General features: G+C 49.1%; 7 protein-coding genes across 7 annotated transcripts; 4 read left to right on the forward strand and 3 right to left on the reverse strand.

The window, feature by feature from the left end:
* Positions 1-312: 312 nt before the first annotated feature.
* On the forward strand, positions 313-745 carry CCOS01_14762 (uncharacterized protein; the record flags this gene model as incomplete). Its single annotated transcript, XM_060462905.1, has 2 exons — positions 313-476; positions 538-745. 2 exons carry the CDS (start codon positions 313-315, stop codon positions 743-745), a joined length of 372 nt encoding a protein of 123 aa, XP_060306736.1.
* Positions 746-2,030: 1,285 nt separating this feature from the next.
* CCOS01_14763 (uncharacterized protein) lies at positions 2,031-2,270 on the forward strand (the record flags this gene model as incomplete). The annotated part of the gene is made up of 1 exon (XM_060462906.1): positions 2,031-2,270. The coding sequence occupies one exon, from the start codon at positions 2,031-2,033 to the stop codon at positions 2,268-2,270; it is 240 nt and encodes a 79-aa protein (XP_060306737.1).
* Positions 2,271-2,552: 282 nt separating this feature from the next.
* On the forward strand, positions 2,553-2,753 carry CCOS01_14764 (uncharacterized protein; the record flags this gene model as incomplete). The annotated part of the gene is made up of 1 exon (XM_060462907.1): positions 2,553-2,753. One exon carries the CDS (start codon positions 2,553-2,555, stop codon positions 2,751-2,753), a length of 201 nt encoding a protein of 66 aa, XP_060306738.1.
* A 336-nt stretch (positions 2,754-3,089) lies between these two features.
* On the reverse strand, positions 3,090-4,671 carry CCOS01_14765 (uncharacterized protein; the record flags this gene model as incomplete). The annotated part of the gene is made up of 5 exons (XM_060462908.1): positions 3,090-3,131; positions 3,186-3,508; positions 3,675-3,771; positions 3,829-4,280; positions 4,401-4,671. The coding sequence occupies 5 exons, from the start codon at positions 4,669-4,671 to the stop codon at positions 3,090-3,092; spliced, it is 1,185 nt and encodes a 394-aa protein (XP_060306739.1).
* Positions 4,672-6,377: 1,706 nt separating this feature from the next.
* Positions 6,378-8,415, reverse strand: CCOS01_14766 (cation transporter; the record flags this gene model as incomplete). The annotated part of the gene is made up of 2 exons (XM_060462909.1): positions 6,378-7,078; positions 7,134-8,415. The coding sequence occupies 2 exons, from the start codon at positions 8,413-8,415 to the stop codon at positions 6,378-6,380; spliced, it is 1,983 nt and encodes a 660-aa protein (XP_060306740.1).
* An 804-nt stretch (positions 8,416-9,219) lies between these two features.
* Positions 9,220-10,386, reverse strand: CCOS01_14767 (uncharacterized protein; the record flags this gene model as incomplete). Its single annotated transcript, XM_060462910.1, has 1 exon — positions 9,220-10,386. The coding sequence occupies one exon, from the start codon at positions 10,384-10,386 to the stop codon at positions 9,220-9,222; it is 1,167 nt and encodes a 388-aa protein (XP_060306741.1).
* Positions 10,387-14,136: 3,750 nt separating this feature from the next.
* Positions 14,137-14,346, forward strand: CCOS01_14768 (uncharacterized protein; the record flags this gene model as incomplete). Its single annotated transcript, XM_060462911.1, has 1 exon — positions 14,137-14,346. The coding sequence occupies one exon, from the start codon at positions 14,137-14,139 to the stop codon at positions 14,344-14,346; it is 210 nt and encodes a 69-aa protein (XP_060306742.1).
* Positions 14,347-17,600: the final 3,254 nt, after the last annotated feature.

A 17,600-nucleotide genomic window follows, 5' to 3' on the forward strand; every position in this document is an offset into this window, starting at 1 on the left:
CGAGAGTCTCAACACAACGGAACCTCTCGGGTAACCCACGACTATTCTAGGGCCAATGAGCCATGGGGTTGGCTGCCCACCACTGGTGGTTACGTAAACGACGCCTACGCCCCTACTTCTGACGATCCCATCGACCCTTCACTGTTATCTCACACGCAAACGAGCTCGTTCAGCCCCAATTATTACGCCGCGCAATCTGACTATCAGTCTCCTGGAGCCGCATCTCAAGCGCTCTAGGCGTTTCGGGGTGGATCTTCGCACGGGGTCAGTTCCCACCAGCTACCATCACAGGGACTAGACGTCTGGAACGATATGGACGCCGAAATGTACGCTCAGGAGGCGGTCCGGACCCCCCTGCATACCGCCGCCGCTCTGCCTCTTGAGTCTAATCCTCCACAACAACCGCATCAACTTCCTTTCGTTTGTACCGGGGACCCAAACTGTACTAGAAGCTATGAGAAGAAGCATGAGCTCAAGTAGGTTCACACACCTCACTGCTTTCATGCCTGCACGGTATCGCTGACATTAGATCTTCAGTCGCCACATGAGGAAGCATAGCAAGCCATGCGCTTGTACAGTTGAGAATTGCACTGCAAGATTTGCGGATAAGAAGGGTTTGGACCGACACAAGGCCACTCATGGCATTGGAAGGGATGAATTTGATTGTCCTGAGTGCACCGAAACATTCACAAGGGCCGATAACCTGTACCGCCATCGGCAAAAGCAACATCAATTCATGGGTTAAAGCGGCTTTGCTTTTGCTACGGATTCATTATTCAGGCAATGCGTTCGTATTGCTTTAAATATTTTGTTATAGTGCGCGTTCATAAATTGATATGTTGACTATGACGTTGCTACTTGAAACTCGTCTTGAATATTTTCAGCTCTCCCAAGCCATTTTATGAATATCCTGGATGCTGGTAATGAGGCAATATAAATATTCACATTGAGATATTTTCCCAAACTTCATGAAATCTCGATACCCCTATGTAATCCATTCATTCACATTAGATTTCAAGTTCTGATCCCGTTGCGCGTTCAGGACATAGTCAGCCCGGTCAGAATGATGCTGTTCTCTCTGCTTGAGTAGCTCCCACTTGACGTCCTCACCCACCAGCAAACCCGTCTTGAAGTTAATAAAAACCATACTTTGTTTAAATTCATTTAGAAGGACACCTAGACCATTGATCGGGTTCAAAAATGGCTTCCAGTCAATGAACTGACAAGTCAGTCGCACTGGATTCAACTTGGATGCACCCTAAACCGCCCCCCTTCCGCGCAAGGCTTGCTCTAATTGGCTGACATTCATGCACATTTCTCAAGCTAATGCGGGAGGCCAACTTCAAGGCTTTCTAAGCTAGCCTAACAGAAAGAGGCAGATGACAATAACTATGCGCGTTCGTGCTGCAGCGACCAATGGTTGGCCGAGCGTCCTTGTGGGACTTTATTTCCTTGCCTTCACGAAGCAGGCTGACAACACCATCAATAGCGACCTTACTAAGTATTGAAGGAGACTACGAGTGATCCCAAATCCCCACTATTGATTATGCTGGAAGGTCTATCAGTGCATGGCATCACTCCAGCAACAAGCGAGGAGCAAACGATACACAACAGCTTGTGAGGACAGATCTGATACGTACTGACTGCGGGACGCAAGAGGAAACGGGGACTTCATTGGAAAGACTGCTGTATTGCGCACATTTAAATCGGGATTCCCTGGATTTTTGGGGCTTTGCTATCTTCACCAATACCTCACATACCGTTTTCCCAAATCACTTGTGCATCATTGGACTAGTATGTATCACCACCCTATAATTTCAGCTACTGCGGGGGGCCTTTCTCACGAGTGACCATTGACTCAACCCAGAAAACCGAAGGAATAGATACGAAATCATCTGTACACCAACGGCATTACTGCCCTGACCTAAGCTGTCGCCAAATCAGGCCGTGGACGTATGTACCCTCGCCCATCCTGAACCGAGGGCTCTCCTGATCCCCATATGTGTGCAACAGGACTTGTGTTCGTCAAAATGCAGCGCGTGGAGATTGATGATGGCGAGACAGAGGACATTTTCTATTCTTTGAACACAGCATGGCAGTTGGAGGCTGTCTCTGAGGACGACCAACACTTATACGAATTTGGTTTGGCATCTCATGGCGCACTCGGCCTCCCCAATACTTTCCACAGGCCTGCCCTGACTAACCAAGCTCATCACCTCGCCTCTCTTGGCCATACATGTACTTCTGGAAACACATCTTCAGGGCTCTAGGCTCCTGAGGGTGGATTGCCGCCATGGGGAAACCCCCCATTTGGTGAGCGGCAATCGCAGGTTCCGGTGGGTTTAGGTATGACTGATGAAGAGGCAACGGCCCGGGCTGCTCAAATGGCATATGAGATCCAACATGTGTGCGAGCCTTGTGGAGAGGTATTCGAACAACCCGGGGATCTTACGTGAGTAATCCACATGGGCCCCAACAGTCCAGGAAGTGTAATAACTTAATTCAGGAGACACCGAGACAAACACCTGAGGCCTTATCAATGTCTTTTCCCCATGCCCAGGGCATTTCCAACACTGTGTCCAGAGAGATTCGCTGCCCCGAAAGATCTAGAACGACATAGAGACGCCTTGCACAAGAAAAGGGAAAATCCGAAGAAGCACACGTGTACCGACTGCGGTGAGGGATTTACAAGAGATGATAATCTCGTACGCCACAAGAATGAGACTTGCAAATTTCGGGAGGAAAGGAGATGATAAGTGAGAGAGAATTTTTACTTAGATATGGAGCATTTCAGATAGCCATGTCATTTTTGGCCGTTAGACCAGTGTCGTTGGACGGGGGGACAGGATGAATGCAAGTATTGAATAAATCATCCTTGGTATAAGTCTGAGAGTGGCCGGCGAATGTGTTCTACCCCAGATAAGATATTTTTCGCGTAGATTGAAAACGATACATTAGCAAAGAACGTATAAATGATCTATCACATCGTCTAAGAAGAAAAACAGCTAGAAGGACTAATTTACATCACAGAATAATCGATGAATGACCAAAATCGACGCGCCCTGATGCTCAGCTGTAATGAATCTCGCTCACCAGCGGCCAAAGAATGTGCGGCTCCTTGAAGCCCTGATCTGATCCCTCGGAGATTAGCTGCTGAATCAAATTATAGGATGTGAGCGACTTGCCGTTGCAGGCGGTGGAAGGACGTGTATGCTGGGATGAACGTTTTGCATGGCTATAATCCGAGTGCCGGCTTCCATCTGTGAAGGGCTAGGCGGAATGATTGGTCGCGCGGAGTCCATTGCCCAATGGGCTCCTGATGTCACTGGTCTAGACATCTGCCAATCTTTCAACGCTGTACATATCTTCTGCAAAATTTTGGGGCTTGCAAAGGCGAAGATTGAGCCCCAGAACGCTCCCACAGCCGGTCCCACAAGGGGCGTTACAATTGTTGACATCAGAGATGTAAATTCTGAACGAGTCCAGCCTTCACCTGCACGCTTTTCACCTAAGGAGTGAGTTAGCACAGTCTATCTTGATTGCACGACTCTAGGCGGGAAACAAAGACGGCTTGTTTGAATACGCATAGCAGCATCATCATAACGGGAATATGAAAGGGGTTAAACATCAAGTTCACAGTTAGAGATAGAAAGGAAGTTAAGGAGGCCACTCACCAGTAGCTTCTTGTGTTGTATTGGACTTGCACAACTCGAGAAAGACATCTCTTCGATGCAGGTCCGAAAGGGATGAGTCTCCAGGACTATCATCCTGCTTCAAAAGTTAACATCTTGTTTATAACGGCAGCGTTCCACTAATTTGAATACTTACCAGTTGAAAAGGTATATGATGGTTCGCAAATAGAAACAGTACCATGATTGACGCTCCATGAGTGGTCCCAGTTTTCTTTTGCTGGCACATGTCGCCCAAAACCACCAAAATTTGGATGATTTTGAAATTCCAAAGAGAATTGTCGTTATCAAAGACCGCGATCCATATAGCTGAAGCGTAATAGAACCCCGTTTGAGTATCGATCCGGGTTCTATCGCCGCCTTTTGACTTTCGAAAACCGTTCCGAAACTCCGTGATCATATCGATACACAACATCAAGGTAGTTACTCGGCGAATTGTTGATGACAAGGTTAGGACGTGGCCATCGAGAACAACGATAAGACAGATCACGGCCCTCACTACTGCAGAAACAGTGTTATCCAACTGTCGATGGGCAAGGATTTTTCGAGGTATTTCCATCGAGTTCTGCTCTGAAACGGTAGTACTGGGTCCTGGAGTTAAGAGTATGTTAGAGTTCGGTCCATTTAAGCCAAAAGTATCTGTAAATTCTATCTTCATAGAAGAAGAATTCTCGAGTGAGCTTAAACTTTGAAGACGAGCACAAGACTTACGATATTCTCGAATGATGACCGCTGCAGGTATATGCGTGGTAATTCTATTCCGAATGATGGAGTCCACTTGTTTTCGATATAGAGGTTCAATTGAGAACTTGATAGGTGGAGAATCAACTCTAACTACTAAAGCGGAGTTGAGAGTATTTATTACTGTTTCCAATATTAAGACAACTTGGCAATGTAAGGGAAGGTAATTGAGCCTCCAAACACCACCGTCTGCACAGTATTCAAGCCAGTGCGCAAGCAACAGAGACAACAGAAAATCCATTTCGATTTCTTTCAGAAACTTTTTGCTTTGTCCGAGCTTATGTTCCTGAGGGAGGTGGGCTGATTGAGTAGTAACCTTATGCCAAGCCACTCTCCTCCTAGTGTCCCCTCTGTCTAACCAGTCCGCCTTTGCATCAAACGTGAGGCACCTTAAGACATTGGCCTCCACATCTATTGACCTCTAGCCAATTATGAGCCTTGTGCTTTTGAAAACAGTAGTGTCTAACTGAATGGTGTAACGTCGAAAACGGACTGACCGCTGTTCTCGGGAAGCGCTCTGTTTCTCATTGGTCCATGGCATAGCTGGTCTTGATTCAGAGGCGCATTTTCTGAGTGGGTGCCTATCATGAGTTTCTTTGATAACCATGAGGAGCAAGTAACGTAGCTTTTTCTTGCGTACGCATGCCAGTATACTGATAAGATGATAGACGCATTTAACGCGACTAAGGTCAATAGCTTGCCCAGCCTGATGTCCATTCACAGTAGTGAGAATGATAGTAGCTTGCGACAGTTACAGTCTATTAGAAACGTATAGCGTCGCGTGTCAATCTTCTCTCTCATGCTTAAGAAGCTTAATCCTTGAGGTTTTGGTTGTTTCTACATCAAACCATGACCCCTATGGTTTTATTCGTGGAAGCTACTTATGTGCCAACTTCGCACTGAAAAACGTAGGTTTGGCGAAATCTCGAAGAAGGAGAAGGAAGCTTCTCACTATGACAAGCAAGTCACACAAGCTATATGATCTGATCGCCTCGGGCAGGTTTTGATAGTTGTGTCGCAGTGTGGAAGTTCTTTCATTCCATACCTTAGTCTCTATTCTACGTTCTTGGGTCTGCTTTTCAGACCAGAAAGACCTAAACTTGAGGACTCACGTGGCGTTCAAGGCGTCACAGCCACCGCGTGAGCCAACATCGCTGGTCAGAGCCGTTTGACCGGTACGAAAACGGGGGGCGCTGACGAGTGCCGCCCGAGGAGATCATTAGCGTGCCAACATCCCAATGATACATCTTAGGCAGCAACTTATACCTATGTCCATTAAGATGCATTGAGTTCTCTGACTTTTATTATTTGGTTGGCTGATGGCAGGTCTCAAAGAAACAGTTTGACAGAGGCGTCCCAAGTCAACGGCTCTACCCAGTACATCTCAAAGATCTCCTTGTGAGTCGAGGTTGTTCTTTTTCAGGCCACCTTTCCTTCCTAGACAGTTATCTCAGCTGTGTCTTGGTGATGATCATGTGGCTGCGACATTACGTCTTTGCTTAACCGTTCCCGGCTCTGTGGCGTCGTACATCCCGAAGTGTGTCACTCCGGTAGCCCCTCGTGTATCCCTCCAACTTCAAGGGAAATGCGACCGTGGAGACTCGGACTGATTCACGCAAAGTTGAGGTGAAAGGCAATTGGGGATTCCTTAGAATCGGTACTTAGGAGACGTGGGTAGTCGTGTACATTCACCCAGCCTTTAGAAGTACTGTAAATAAACGGCTCATGACTATGTGCTTCGCCTCAAAGTTTCATAGAATTACGGCCTTAGAAATATTCGAAACACTGTAGCAAAGGTTCGTTTGCAAGTTTGAATGTACAAGTACGCCCGCGCAAGGCTGACAGGGATAAAGGTCTGGTCCTTTCGACGGACCCTCCGATTCTTTACTATTCCTCTGCAAATGAAGTATGCGTGTAACATGTATAGCTTTTCCATTTTGCAGCCTTTCACGCCACTCCATGCCTGTTCCTAGCCCCTCTCAGTCTCCAATCTTCCTCTTCCTCCTCCAACAGCCTCTGTCCAGGCAATCGCACAGCCCTGTCCAGGGCCACAGGTAAACCTCGATGACGCCCTCTCAACATAACGAGGCATAAGACTAGTTTGCTCCCGGGATGCCATCCTCCAGAGAAACTCATGGCATCTTTAGGAAGCCCAACAGATATACCAACACAGCCGTACCCAGAAACCACTTCAAATATGACATTAAAAACCGAAAAGTGCACCGGATCTTCCAGAAAGTGTGACGTCTCTATAGTTACGATGATGAGAACAGCCAGTGCGAGAAGCCACAGATCGTGTGCTAGTTGACCACGGATTTGCTGGTTCACGAAACTCATTCGAGTTTCAAATCCGCTGCCTCTCTTCTCGGTTTTTGCAGCACCAACACCAGCAAAGCTTAGATTCTCGCGTAGAAAGTGTGTCAAAATACCGGTACTGCTTGGATCCTTTTTCGCGCCCGGGTGGGAAGAGACTGGAGATGGTTCATCGTCGTCGTAGATTCCTAGAGACCGCTCTTCGTAGACGTTGGAGTGCCGCATAGTGATCACCACAGGATACACGGAGATGTACATCATGATCACATACAGTACCTGCAGCCCTGGATAGGCGGAGGCTATTGGGATGACGTAGAAACCTCCAGAGCGGACAGCTACGACTCAGTCAGTAGCTGTCTTTTTCGTAGTGGATGGGAAAGGGGGACATACCTAAAGCTTGGAATAAACCGTCCAGCACTCTAGCCCCGGCAGGAATAGCTTCAATAACCGGGTTACCGATATTGAGAACCTCAAATGCCATCCAGTCAATGCCATTCGTCATGAGGACCATGAATAAAAGCCACCACGTCGGTCGCGATGGGAAAAGATTGGTGTAAACTCGACGCGGGTACTTCAGGATGAACTCCAATGTGCTCTTCAGCTCGGCCAACTTTTCCTCGGTGGTCGTTGCACGAAGTGTTTTCAACGCTGCCCAGAAGACGAGTCTCAGAAACAGCGGATATGCCGTGTTGCCCGCGAGGATGAGTAAGCCCATGGTTATGAGCACGAAATATGCCTGCTGGAATGGCACTACGTTGGCGTCCAGCAATGACATCCCCGAGTTATTAAATGCTGAGACGGCGAAGAATATGCCGGCCCACCACGGGTTCGCACCATTGGATGTTGCGACTGTCGGCATATTGTTCGCAATCCAGGCTCCGAGAGCAAGACTTCCTAGTAGTTGCCAGAGCACCGAATACAGGAGGACCACGATGGACAAGAGGTGAAGGGCCCGGTATTCAAGGCCTCCCAGACGGGAGCGTTCGGGCCCCGTTAGGGAGTGGAACTGGGAGTTGCGGCCCTCCTTGGAAGCGCTGAGAAAGGATAGCCAAGGTCGAGTAGGTGTCTTGTCTGAGAGGGTCGAAGGTGTTGAACGGTGGGTGATATTTCCAGTGGTAACGATAGTAATGTTATTACCCACAGTTCGAGGTTGAGATGATGTATCTACATCAATCAAGCCGGTGCCACTCGCAGCTCCTTTCTCCTGAGCCGCAGCAACACTGTTATTGGAGGCTGGTAGGCCCCAATCATGCCGGCTTCCTTCTTTCTGGGCACGAGCGACCACCCGCAAGCTCTTTTCAAAGACATGCTTCCTCGCCACGACCGTCCATATCGATACCCAAACAGAACTGCCGATAATGATAAGCAGCCATAGCATTACCTGTTGCCACACAGTCATCTCGCTGAGGTTGACCGTGTTGAGTCCGGCTTCCGTCATGGCAGAGATGACGAGAAAAAGCGAGTCGACATAGCTGATGCTGCCGTGTGGATTTGACGAGGCGTAGAAGATTGCCGATGCGAGGAGCGTCGTGCCGATAAAGTATGCATAATGCAGTGTTATGAAGTTGAGAGGTGGTGAAAATGCTCGGAGCCCGCTCTTGGATGAGTTTTCTTCATCTTGGTAGCGTTGACGAGAATTCGTCGCAGATTGTGGCATTGTGAGTGTTGACATCTCAACCAGGAGGTCGTCGATACCCTTGAACGCCGAGCCGGCAAATAGATTAGACTTTCCAAATCGCGATTGCCAAGTTCAGTAGATCTGCGCAGCCAAGGCCGACTTGGTTTTGCTGTCGTCAACTCTTAATTACTCACTCAACCTTTCCCTTGGCCACTTCCCGAGAGGAAACAGTAGCAAAAATTCGCACAAAACGCCTGTCAAACACTTTGCCGTCAACACAACATTTGGAACCTTTCAACCTTTTCACAGCTCACAAATTGTCGGTGAGAGGGGGTCAGGGGTGGGTAAGAGCCACTTGACCAAGCCGAGTCATTCGTCAAAGGAGACAACAAAATTTTGCGCTAAAGGGGCACCGTCTGCAGAGCCGGTGCTTCTTCATCTCGCTTGGCACGTGGACCCGTTGAAGCTTAATCTCACCGAGCTTCACCGACGATTTTAGAGTCCAGAGAGCGCCCTTCAGCCAACAACTTACATAAGGTAGGCCAAGATATATGGACTTAAGGAGTAAACGAGAAGCATCAAGTTGCTTCACAGAAAGCATGTCGCATCGAGTACATTTCATGAGGTGGGACACTAGTTCGGGCAAGCCAATTTATTCAAACATCCTACTCGTGAACACCCAGCTACCATGTCCAAAGACAGCCAAACCCAGCCATGTGAAACCAAGCTCCAGAGTCCCTTTTGTCGTAAGATACATATGCCATGCTCCTCGGTATTTTTAGACCGGTATGAAAATTATAGAGACAAAAGAAAACAAATCCCTTGAGGACTCCTCCATTCCGCCAGCTACTTCTCCGCTTAGAATCCGAGGAGACCGTTGAAGGTGGTAGCAACAGCTGCGCTCTTGTCACCGGAGGCCAGAATCTGAGCCTTGGCGTCCAGGCACTGGGTCTTGGCAGCATCGTTGGCCTCGCAGACGTTAGTGAGCTGATCGCAGACGCGGTTGATGATGATGTTGGGGTTGAGGGCATCCTGTTGACCCTGGGCAACGAGAGCGTCGGTAGGCAGGAAGGTTCCCTCGTCAGCCTTGCGGCCGGCACGGCCAAGCTGGAAGTCGATAGTGGGAGTGCACTTTCCGAAGTCAGCGGCACCGGTGGCAGCTCCACCATTGTTGGCGTTGCCGGCGTTTCCAGTGTTGGCATTGCCGTTGTTGGCATTGTTGTTGCCGGCGTTCTGGTTCTGGTTGTTGTTCTGGTTGTTGTTCTGGTTGTTGTTGTTGTTGTTCGCGTTGCCAGTGTTAGCGTTACCGGTGTTGTTGCTCGCACCGGCGTTTCCGCTGGCGGCACCGCCACAGGAGCTTCCAGCGTTGGCATTTCCGGTGTTGGCATTGGCATTGCCGGCATTGTTGTTGTTGTTGTTGTTGTTCTGGCTGCCGTTGTTCTGGTTGTTGTTGGCGTTACCAGTGTTGGCATTGCCATTGTTGTTGCCGGCGTTGGCATTGCCTCCGGCAGCAGCACCACCAGCGGCCTGGCCCTTGATGGTGAAGTTGGAGAAGCCCTGAGCCTGCATCACCTCTGCGACAGACAGGCCAGTGGCATCAAAGGGGGTCTGCAGAGAAGTGGCCGAGTTGGCGTTCTCGGCATCGGATCCGGTGACGGCCGGGTCGACGAGGGGCACGATGCCACGGAGGGCCTCGGTAGCGGGGAGAGAGGCATCGCCGCAGATGCTGGGGACGCTGACAACGAAGGGATTGAAGTTCTGCTCGGCGGCAACGACACCCTTGGCAGCCTCGAGAACATCGGCGCCAGTGCCGAGGGCGGCAATCTTGTCGGCGAGAGTCAGCTTGTCGCAAGGGTCGGCGGCGGCAAGGAGAACGCCCGGGATACCTCCGGCGAGGGTGGCAGCTTCACCGGGGTTGCCAGCCTGCAGAGAAGAGACGGCTTGAACGGGGACCTGCTCCTGACCGAAGCGGGCTTCGACAGCGGCCAGAACGGCAGAGATGAGAAGGATCTTGGAGTAAGACATGTTTGCTGATTTAAAGGCTGTGAAGGGTTGATTGAAGCAACGTTTACTGAGTGTCGAAGAATCGAACGAGGTTTAGAAGTTAAAAGTTGAAAAAGATTGTAATAGACCGGCTAGCGGTGTGTAGTTGGATCAGGACAAGAAAGAGTGTCGAGAACGTAAAAAAGTTCACAGAACTGAAAGATTGAAGAGTAGAGAAGGATGCTTGTTGGTTGCTGGATGAGGAAGAAAGGAAAGAGAGTTGGGATGACAGGTGGGATCATCACTATTATATAGATCTGAGTGTGTCTGATGTCAGATCAGTCGTTTCCATTATCTCACGGCTCTTTTACTGCGCGCATAGGCAAGAATGGGGCAAGGCGAGACAGTCTGCGACGATGACAACCCATGACGGGCTTCTTCCCATCCCTTCTAGATGCCGTTCCCGCTTTCTCTCACACATGGGATCGTAACCGAGAAGGCAAGCCTGCTCTGCCTGATTTCTGTCTTGCTCAGCCATCAGTAAACGCCGCCTCGTGGAAGAGTGTGTCTAGGTCGAGGTCGCAACGTGCCGCAAAGTACTACTCATGGCCCCGACCACCCCCTTAGCGACGATCATACTAGAATAATGGGATGAAATAGCCATGGTGCGGCAAGGACGTCACGGCCATCACTGTGGCCCAAGTCGTCCGCGTGCTACAAAGTGTCGTCCCAACTGGCCTCACACGCACAGTTTGTCTCATGTCGCCTGGATCGAGGATTCACTCAGGGAGCATGGGGGTTCGGATGGCCGCCTCCGTCCAGTCTCTTCTATTCGGGAACACGGCCGAATTGACAGGGAGGTGCCCTGCTGCCAACTCATGGTTGCTTCGGATTCTGCATGCGCCCAACCGGCCTTCTTGAAGGGATTGCGGTGACCGCAAGTGATTCAGGCCAGGGCGATGACGGCTTGAAGCGAGAGAGTTAAGTTAGAGCCCCTGGTTAAAAAGCAGCCAAAATGACGAAAGAAGAATGGTTTGAATGGGGAGAAAATCCAACAGCATGGATCATCTGGAGGCGAAGGGATTCGAAGAAAGGGGTCTCTGCGCAACAGTGATGTGCCAGAGGGCCATTCAGGGATTAGCGTCCCCCAACGTTCCCCTAACGTCCCCCGGGCCGAGCGCATCACATCCCTGTAGCTTTCCAATCTTTCTTTGCTTTCGGGGCCGAAGCGATGAGGAAGACGAGGGAAGAAGTCTTCTCCAGCACCCTAAAACCCCCCCGGCACGCTTTAAAACGCGGCATCGTGAGATAGAATCCACCATCATGGGGCCTCCACTTGGAAGCGGCATGAGGTTGACTTGGGCACCCGGCAATTGTCCACCATTCAGCTCCTTTCTGTCTAGCTTGTTCCCCCAGCTTCGGCTACCACGAGAGAGGGGCTTGCGACATGATGCTCTCGGGGTTTTAGGGACTGTGTCCTGTGAGAGGGGAACAGGACGACAGTGAGCTGGTTTCGAGGGCTCTGCGACGCTCAAGGAGAGTTGTGCTGGGTTGATGATGCTGACGCGCGAGAGAGCCAGGACTTTGGGCGATGGGACGACGTTGAGTCTTTTCTCAAGTGCCATCCGATGGCAAGCTCAACCTCATCCTACAGCACAGAGCTGTCAGAGCATGCGGTGCACCAGTGCGAAAAAGAATGGTGCTGGGTTGCATTGCCTCGTACGAGTCGTAGCATTAAGCTCGTCAGGCACCGAGGGTGGCTGCTGGGAGGCTGAGAGTTTGAAATGCTCAAGCGCTTTTGTGTGTCACACATGGCCCAGTGGCACGTAGGTCATTTAATTAAAAAGTAATCTATCGCCAATGCTTGTATTGTGGGCGGGAGTTAGTCCTCCCGGTCGAAAAGTCCGATAAATTAACTGAACCCGTGGCTCTGGTCCTCACATATCCTCCCCAGATCATCCAGTCCCGAAAGATTTAGAGCTTGTCCTTTAGACATGTCAGTTTCCCCGTAAATGATGTTCAATGGGATGAAAAGTATGTTGCAAATTCACTGTAACGAGAAACATCTCGTTGATCTGCGGCTTGACGAAATCTGATCCGAATTACTCATCAATCATTATGTGTTTTTGCTTGCTCATAGCGTCCTCCCTTGTCGTCGATCCAGATTGACTTTCTATGCTCAGTGGCAGCTGTCAGTCTCACTTGGCTCTTGCATCATACCCATTGCCTCTGCTCCCAGTCTCGCTCTTTATTATCTCTTCATTCCTGGCTCTCTAGCCACTGCACGCCCAGCGACGCTCGGGCTAGAGATCAACACAACTCACATGGGTGCCACCGTAGAATGCAACGCGAGACCTGGCAAGCTAACTGAACCCCGGACCGGCGACGTTCGCTTCGGAAGCGCCTATTTCTCGATTCCTCCCTCCCCCTTCGACTTCGGCAAAAGACTTGCCGTAGTCCTGGCTAAATTGCATTGGTTCTCTAGCCTACCAAGAACAGCAGGTCAGTGGTTGACCGCCATTGACAACGTCCAGTCCAGCCACAAAAAGTCAGGGTCTGTCAGGGATCTGTGCCATCCCTGGGCCCGCAGTCCATCCCATTTGGGTAATCCCAGATTTCGAGATCGCATCGATCAAACAGCCTCATCAGGGGTTCCTGAGACGACTCCAAAACCTTATGGGTCTCGACCCGGTCCAACCAAACAACAACACTGAAAAACTTGCCTTTTCGGGCTTGTCAGCCCTTTTGACCGAGCAATACGTGCCGTCCATCTCTTACAAAGGAGCTAACCAGCTGGTCATTTTTTCCTCTCTGGTGAGAACATCCCAGGCTTGATTCCCAACGTAGTCAAGACGCTTCACTTGCCAGCTTTCGGTTCGAGGCCCGCCAAGCCGAGACAGGGCGAAATTCTCTTTTTTCAGCTTCTGTGCCAAGAAGTTGTGTTTGATCTGTGCTTCTCTCCAGTCTTTTCCCAAATTCTGTTTATTTTTGAGGTGACTACATCAATAATCTGCTGCAACTCCTGTGATCTTGGAATAGATTCAAGCCGTCTTGGCTGGAACGGATCACAGAAATGGCGTACCACGACCCAACGATACATCCTCAGCCAGAGTTGAAGTCAACCTAACACAAGTTAAACAACAATAGGTCTAGATCTTCAGTGAGCCATACGTCTGCCTATTGTATCCCTGTCATCGTCCTACCGAAATTGCTTAGATTTCTCGACGCTCCAAGACGCGGCTGGCGACAGACGGCCAGATCTCGGAGGCTTCCGTCCATGCACACGACATCTGGCCTCGGCGAAGGGTCGGGAACCGTATTAAGAAGGTCTCCCTCGTCTTTGACTCAGCCTGCTATCGAGTCAGGCAACTTACAAGTCCTTCCACCTCGTCTTCCTCATCCTCTACTCATCTCATGACATGATCTCCTCAAGCCTCCCCAGCCCCGAGGCTCGCCGGACTTCCGAACAGAGCTGATTCATTCAGATCCGTCTCATGTCTCATTTCCTGCCCGTCTGAAGTCTAGATTCCTTCCGTCGGTCTGTCGCTTTCTTAGATCCTTCTATTAATTACGCTCTTCTTCCCCTCCCGAGACCTAGGGAGAATCATATCTGCCGTCGCTGCAATAGCCGCTCCCTGGTTCCGTCTGAAGCTCTAAGGTCTAGAGCCGGAGCCCCATCTCACGGCATTACGTGCTCGCTTTCTCGGCGCATTGTGCTCCCACCCACTTACATTTCGGCCTGATTCTCATCCGATCTTTGGGAATGGGAAGGTATGGAGGTTTTTGACTCTCATGCCGGCATTGCGTGTCAAGAGAAATGACTTCCTCTCTCCGAGATCAAAGTTCGGTATGTCGGATTTCGTGCCACTTCCCCCAAGGCGACATGAAGCCATGCTTCACTTTCTTTCAATTCAGTCCCGAGATTCTTTCATCGACCGATTGCACTCAATTCCTTTCTCCCGTGTCATGATTCTTGGTGCAGGCATTCGAGAAGAGTTTTGACTTGGCCTGCGGGCAATTCCTGAGTGTATCTCAACTACTCGACCTCTAGTGTTATTTAGTCGCCGGGACCACCTCTGCTACTCAATATTCAAGATCTTCTCTGCCAGCTCATTTGATTTCAGCTGCTGATGGAGAGTTAAGTACGTTTCTTATATATGTTCAATTGAGTTTAGACTCTCCTCGTTTCCCTTAATAGAATGCTTTTCCTTGCCCTGTGTTGTCACATATATTTTCGGCAAGAAAATGGTAAGCTGATTCACTTATGTGCATTTCGTATAAGCGCTGAGGAGACGTCAGCAAGGTAGGCCTCGTCCCACTTCAGAGTGATGCTGACCCTGCGGATACGCGATATGTTTTTCTTCCATAGGTCCTGAAGTCTCAATGGCGTCCGTAACCGGCTCAGTCTCATATCGGGTTGTTAAGGTTGGCTAGGGAGAACCAGGTTGACGGCTCAAATTGGAAGTCGTTCTTGGCAAAGAAGATGTCCATGACTTCGTTTCGTATTGTTCCCTATGTTACGAGGAAGAGTTGGTCTCAGACAAGGGCAAGTTTCTGCTGTCTTTGAACAAACGCGACTGACCACCCTTTTCCAGTGAGGCTCGCTGTAGATGTAACTGAGGTTAACCCAGAGCCTATTTTGTAGAGGAACCGCGTCTGGGTACTCATAGATCATGTCGCGCAACTCTTTGAGAAGGCGGAGAAGTGCTGGGAATCGGGCCTCTGAAGTTGGTGAAGTTGGCGGACTTGGTGTGGTTGGCTTGGGATACTGTCCATAGCTCCGAACCACGCGTTTTACACGAAGTCTTGATTCGTTATAAGCCATAGTAAAGTCATGTCTTTCTTGAGGCTGTGACAGAGTCGAGCTTTTGGCCGGTCTTCGCTAAACGTAGTGTATCGACTCTCAAGTGCCTCTTCTGGGTTGAGTTTAGGAACTTCTCATAGAAAATGAAATATCTTGCGAGGTGTCGAGTGTTTCATACAAAGTCGCGATTGAGTTTCCCCAGCTTGCTCTTGTAGCAACATTGCGTTCACAAAATAAAGGCTGTTATTTCTTGCCGAACACAAAATGAATGAACCTATTTGAGAAGTCATTGTGCGGTAATTCAGGCTAGAGAACAATGCTCTTACCTCAGACTACATGTGTGCCCTCACAGCTCTATCGAGTCTTTTGAAGGCCTAGCAACCTTATTAGTAACAATGAAAGCGAGTCATCCTTGAGAATGGTCGCAATGCCGCGAACTTTGGGGACTAGGCACCAATTTGAGCTCCTAAATCTCTCCATCATAGAGTGTTAGGCAGCATGGTTATCTTCCAGATGCCTACCAGTTGATTGAGGACAGTAAATTTGGTTTCCTTATCGTTAGTATCTTTGCAACTTGCTCAGGACTTTGTACACGTGGCTCCGGATCTTGTAAGACACGTTAAACGTTATTACTTCGGCGGCCATCCGATAAGTCTCAGTACATCATTTCAGACCTCTCCCTAGTCTAGTTTCCCCGGTCACAAGGCCAGTCGGACTGCTATCAGTGACAGTTATGTGTAAGATGCCAGATCATCTTCTTTCTTTCCAATCATGTCCCCAATTCAGTGATTTAGAGACCGATGCAATCTCAGTTGATGTCATTACGCACCCGATTTACGGTGGTTGAGTACTAGTAAGCTTCCATCAGCGACAGAACCTGCTATTGAGGTTGCTCATAATCGCTTACGACATTGGAAGTAATTTGTCACAAATCGACGGTTTAAAAAGATCCTCTTTTCAGGTGATTCTTTCATCTGGCTCGAGAGCTAATTTGTCAAATCACACCATGACATAGTGATAGCTCGAAAGACATCGCGATTGGAGTTCTAGGAGGTATGAAAACAAGTACGCTTTAAGACTTTGAACCTGTTGATTTGCACTCGCGAACTGAAGACCATGAGACAGCGGACTTAGGGTTATGGAGACCCAGCCTCACTTACTTTGATTCATTGCAGTCATGACGAAGCCGCATATAATATGGATTACTTACGAGTATTGTAAGCTGGAAGTATGTCCGACTCGGTCTGTCCTAAAATACCCCAGAGTCCAAAATTAAGAACAATTTTCTGAGAAGGGTTTTGCGAGTTGATGGTCTAGTGTCACACTTGACAGGTTAATATTGGTTCTTTCCACAAATCAAATGTACAAGCCAAATGCGAAGTCGAATTTGACATCTGATTGTGAGAGCCTTCTCAAAGAGTCTCTGAGTGCTCGATCAGATTCGCCTTTCTTGGAGATATTTCTTGCTTCGAGAATAGGCTTCCAGGACGACCGTATTTGCAGAATCTCACCATTTCGTACCATCGTAGCAACTTAAGTCGCACCGAAACCTCCAGGTTACGAATCGTTCTCTAAATAATTACGTCTGTCGTTCTTCGTCGAACTTTTTCGAAATTTTTGTTCTCCGCCTTAAAGAGACCAATAAATTGTAAAGCTGTGTAAGCTCTCACATAGTCTCAGCAACTGACTGATACCTCTCAAGGTCGATCACAGCACAGCGAATGTCTGACCACATAAGAACAACTTGTATGTCAATATTGATTGTAAATTCCTTCTTCCACGTATTTCCACTACATCGAGGAGAAAGCCAAGAATTTGCGAAATTGATGCGGTCAGTAACGGTGGTTATCTTACTTCCTAGGTTTGAAACTATTGCGCCTAGTTGATCAAAGCATTAACCTGGCCAAAGAGCACGAACAATGCTCTTGCCTCTCTGATAATGCTCAATTCATAAAGTTCCTTTGATTGAAATACTAGAATAGTGCGACAACTTGGTCTAAGCTTCATCGCGGCTTTACCCAAGCGGGCACACCGGAAGGATGGGCTCCGTCGCTGTCTTGAGTCTGAGGACATAGAGGATCCGAAAAGGATCTCGCCCACTACCCAGCAATTGATCGCCCGCCACGGCTGGAAGCGAACCAGCATATAGACCGCATGGGTTCGGAGCGATGGTGTTGCAGCCATCGCTTGCATGGCGCCTAGGTGACAGGCCGCTCCTCAATCCTGAGAGGACGACGAGAACTAAGCGAGACACAATTGATTGAACCACTACCGACGATGTGACTGCGTCCTTCCCGCGATCTACAAATACCAGAAACGTCATGTAAACCAACTATAATTCAACGACACTGCCAGGATGCATGTTTTCTTTTAGAGTTCACACGACGGCATTATCTGTATCTTCCTAGGATTCAAAAGCACGTGCAGCAACTTTCAAGTCATGATGTTTAAG

Source organism: Colletotrichum costaricense (assembly GCF_030867565.1).
Source record: "Colletotrichum costaricense strain IMI 309622 chromosome Unknown Scaffold_21.1, whole genome shotgun sequence".
NCBI classification, from domain to species: Eukaryota; Fungi; Ascomycota; class Sordariomycetes; order Glomerellales; family Glomerellaceae; genus Colletotrichum; species Colletotrichum costaricense.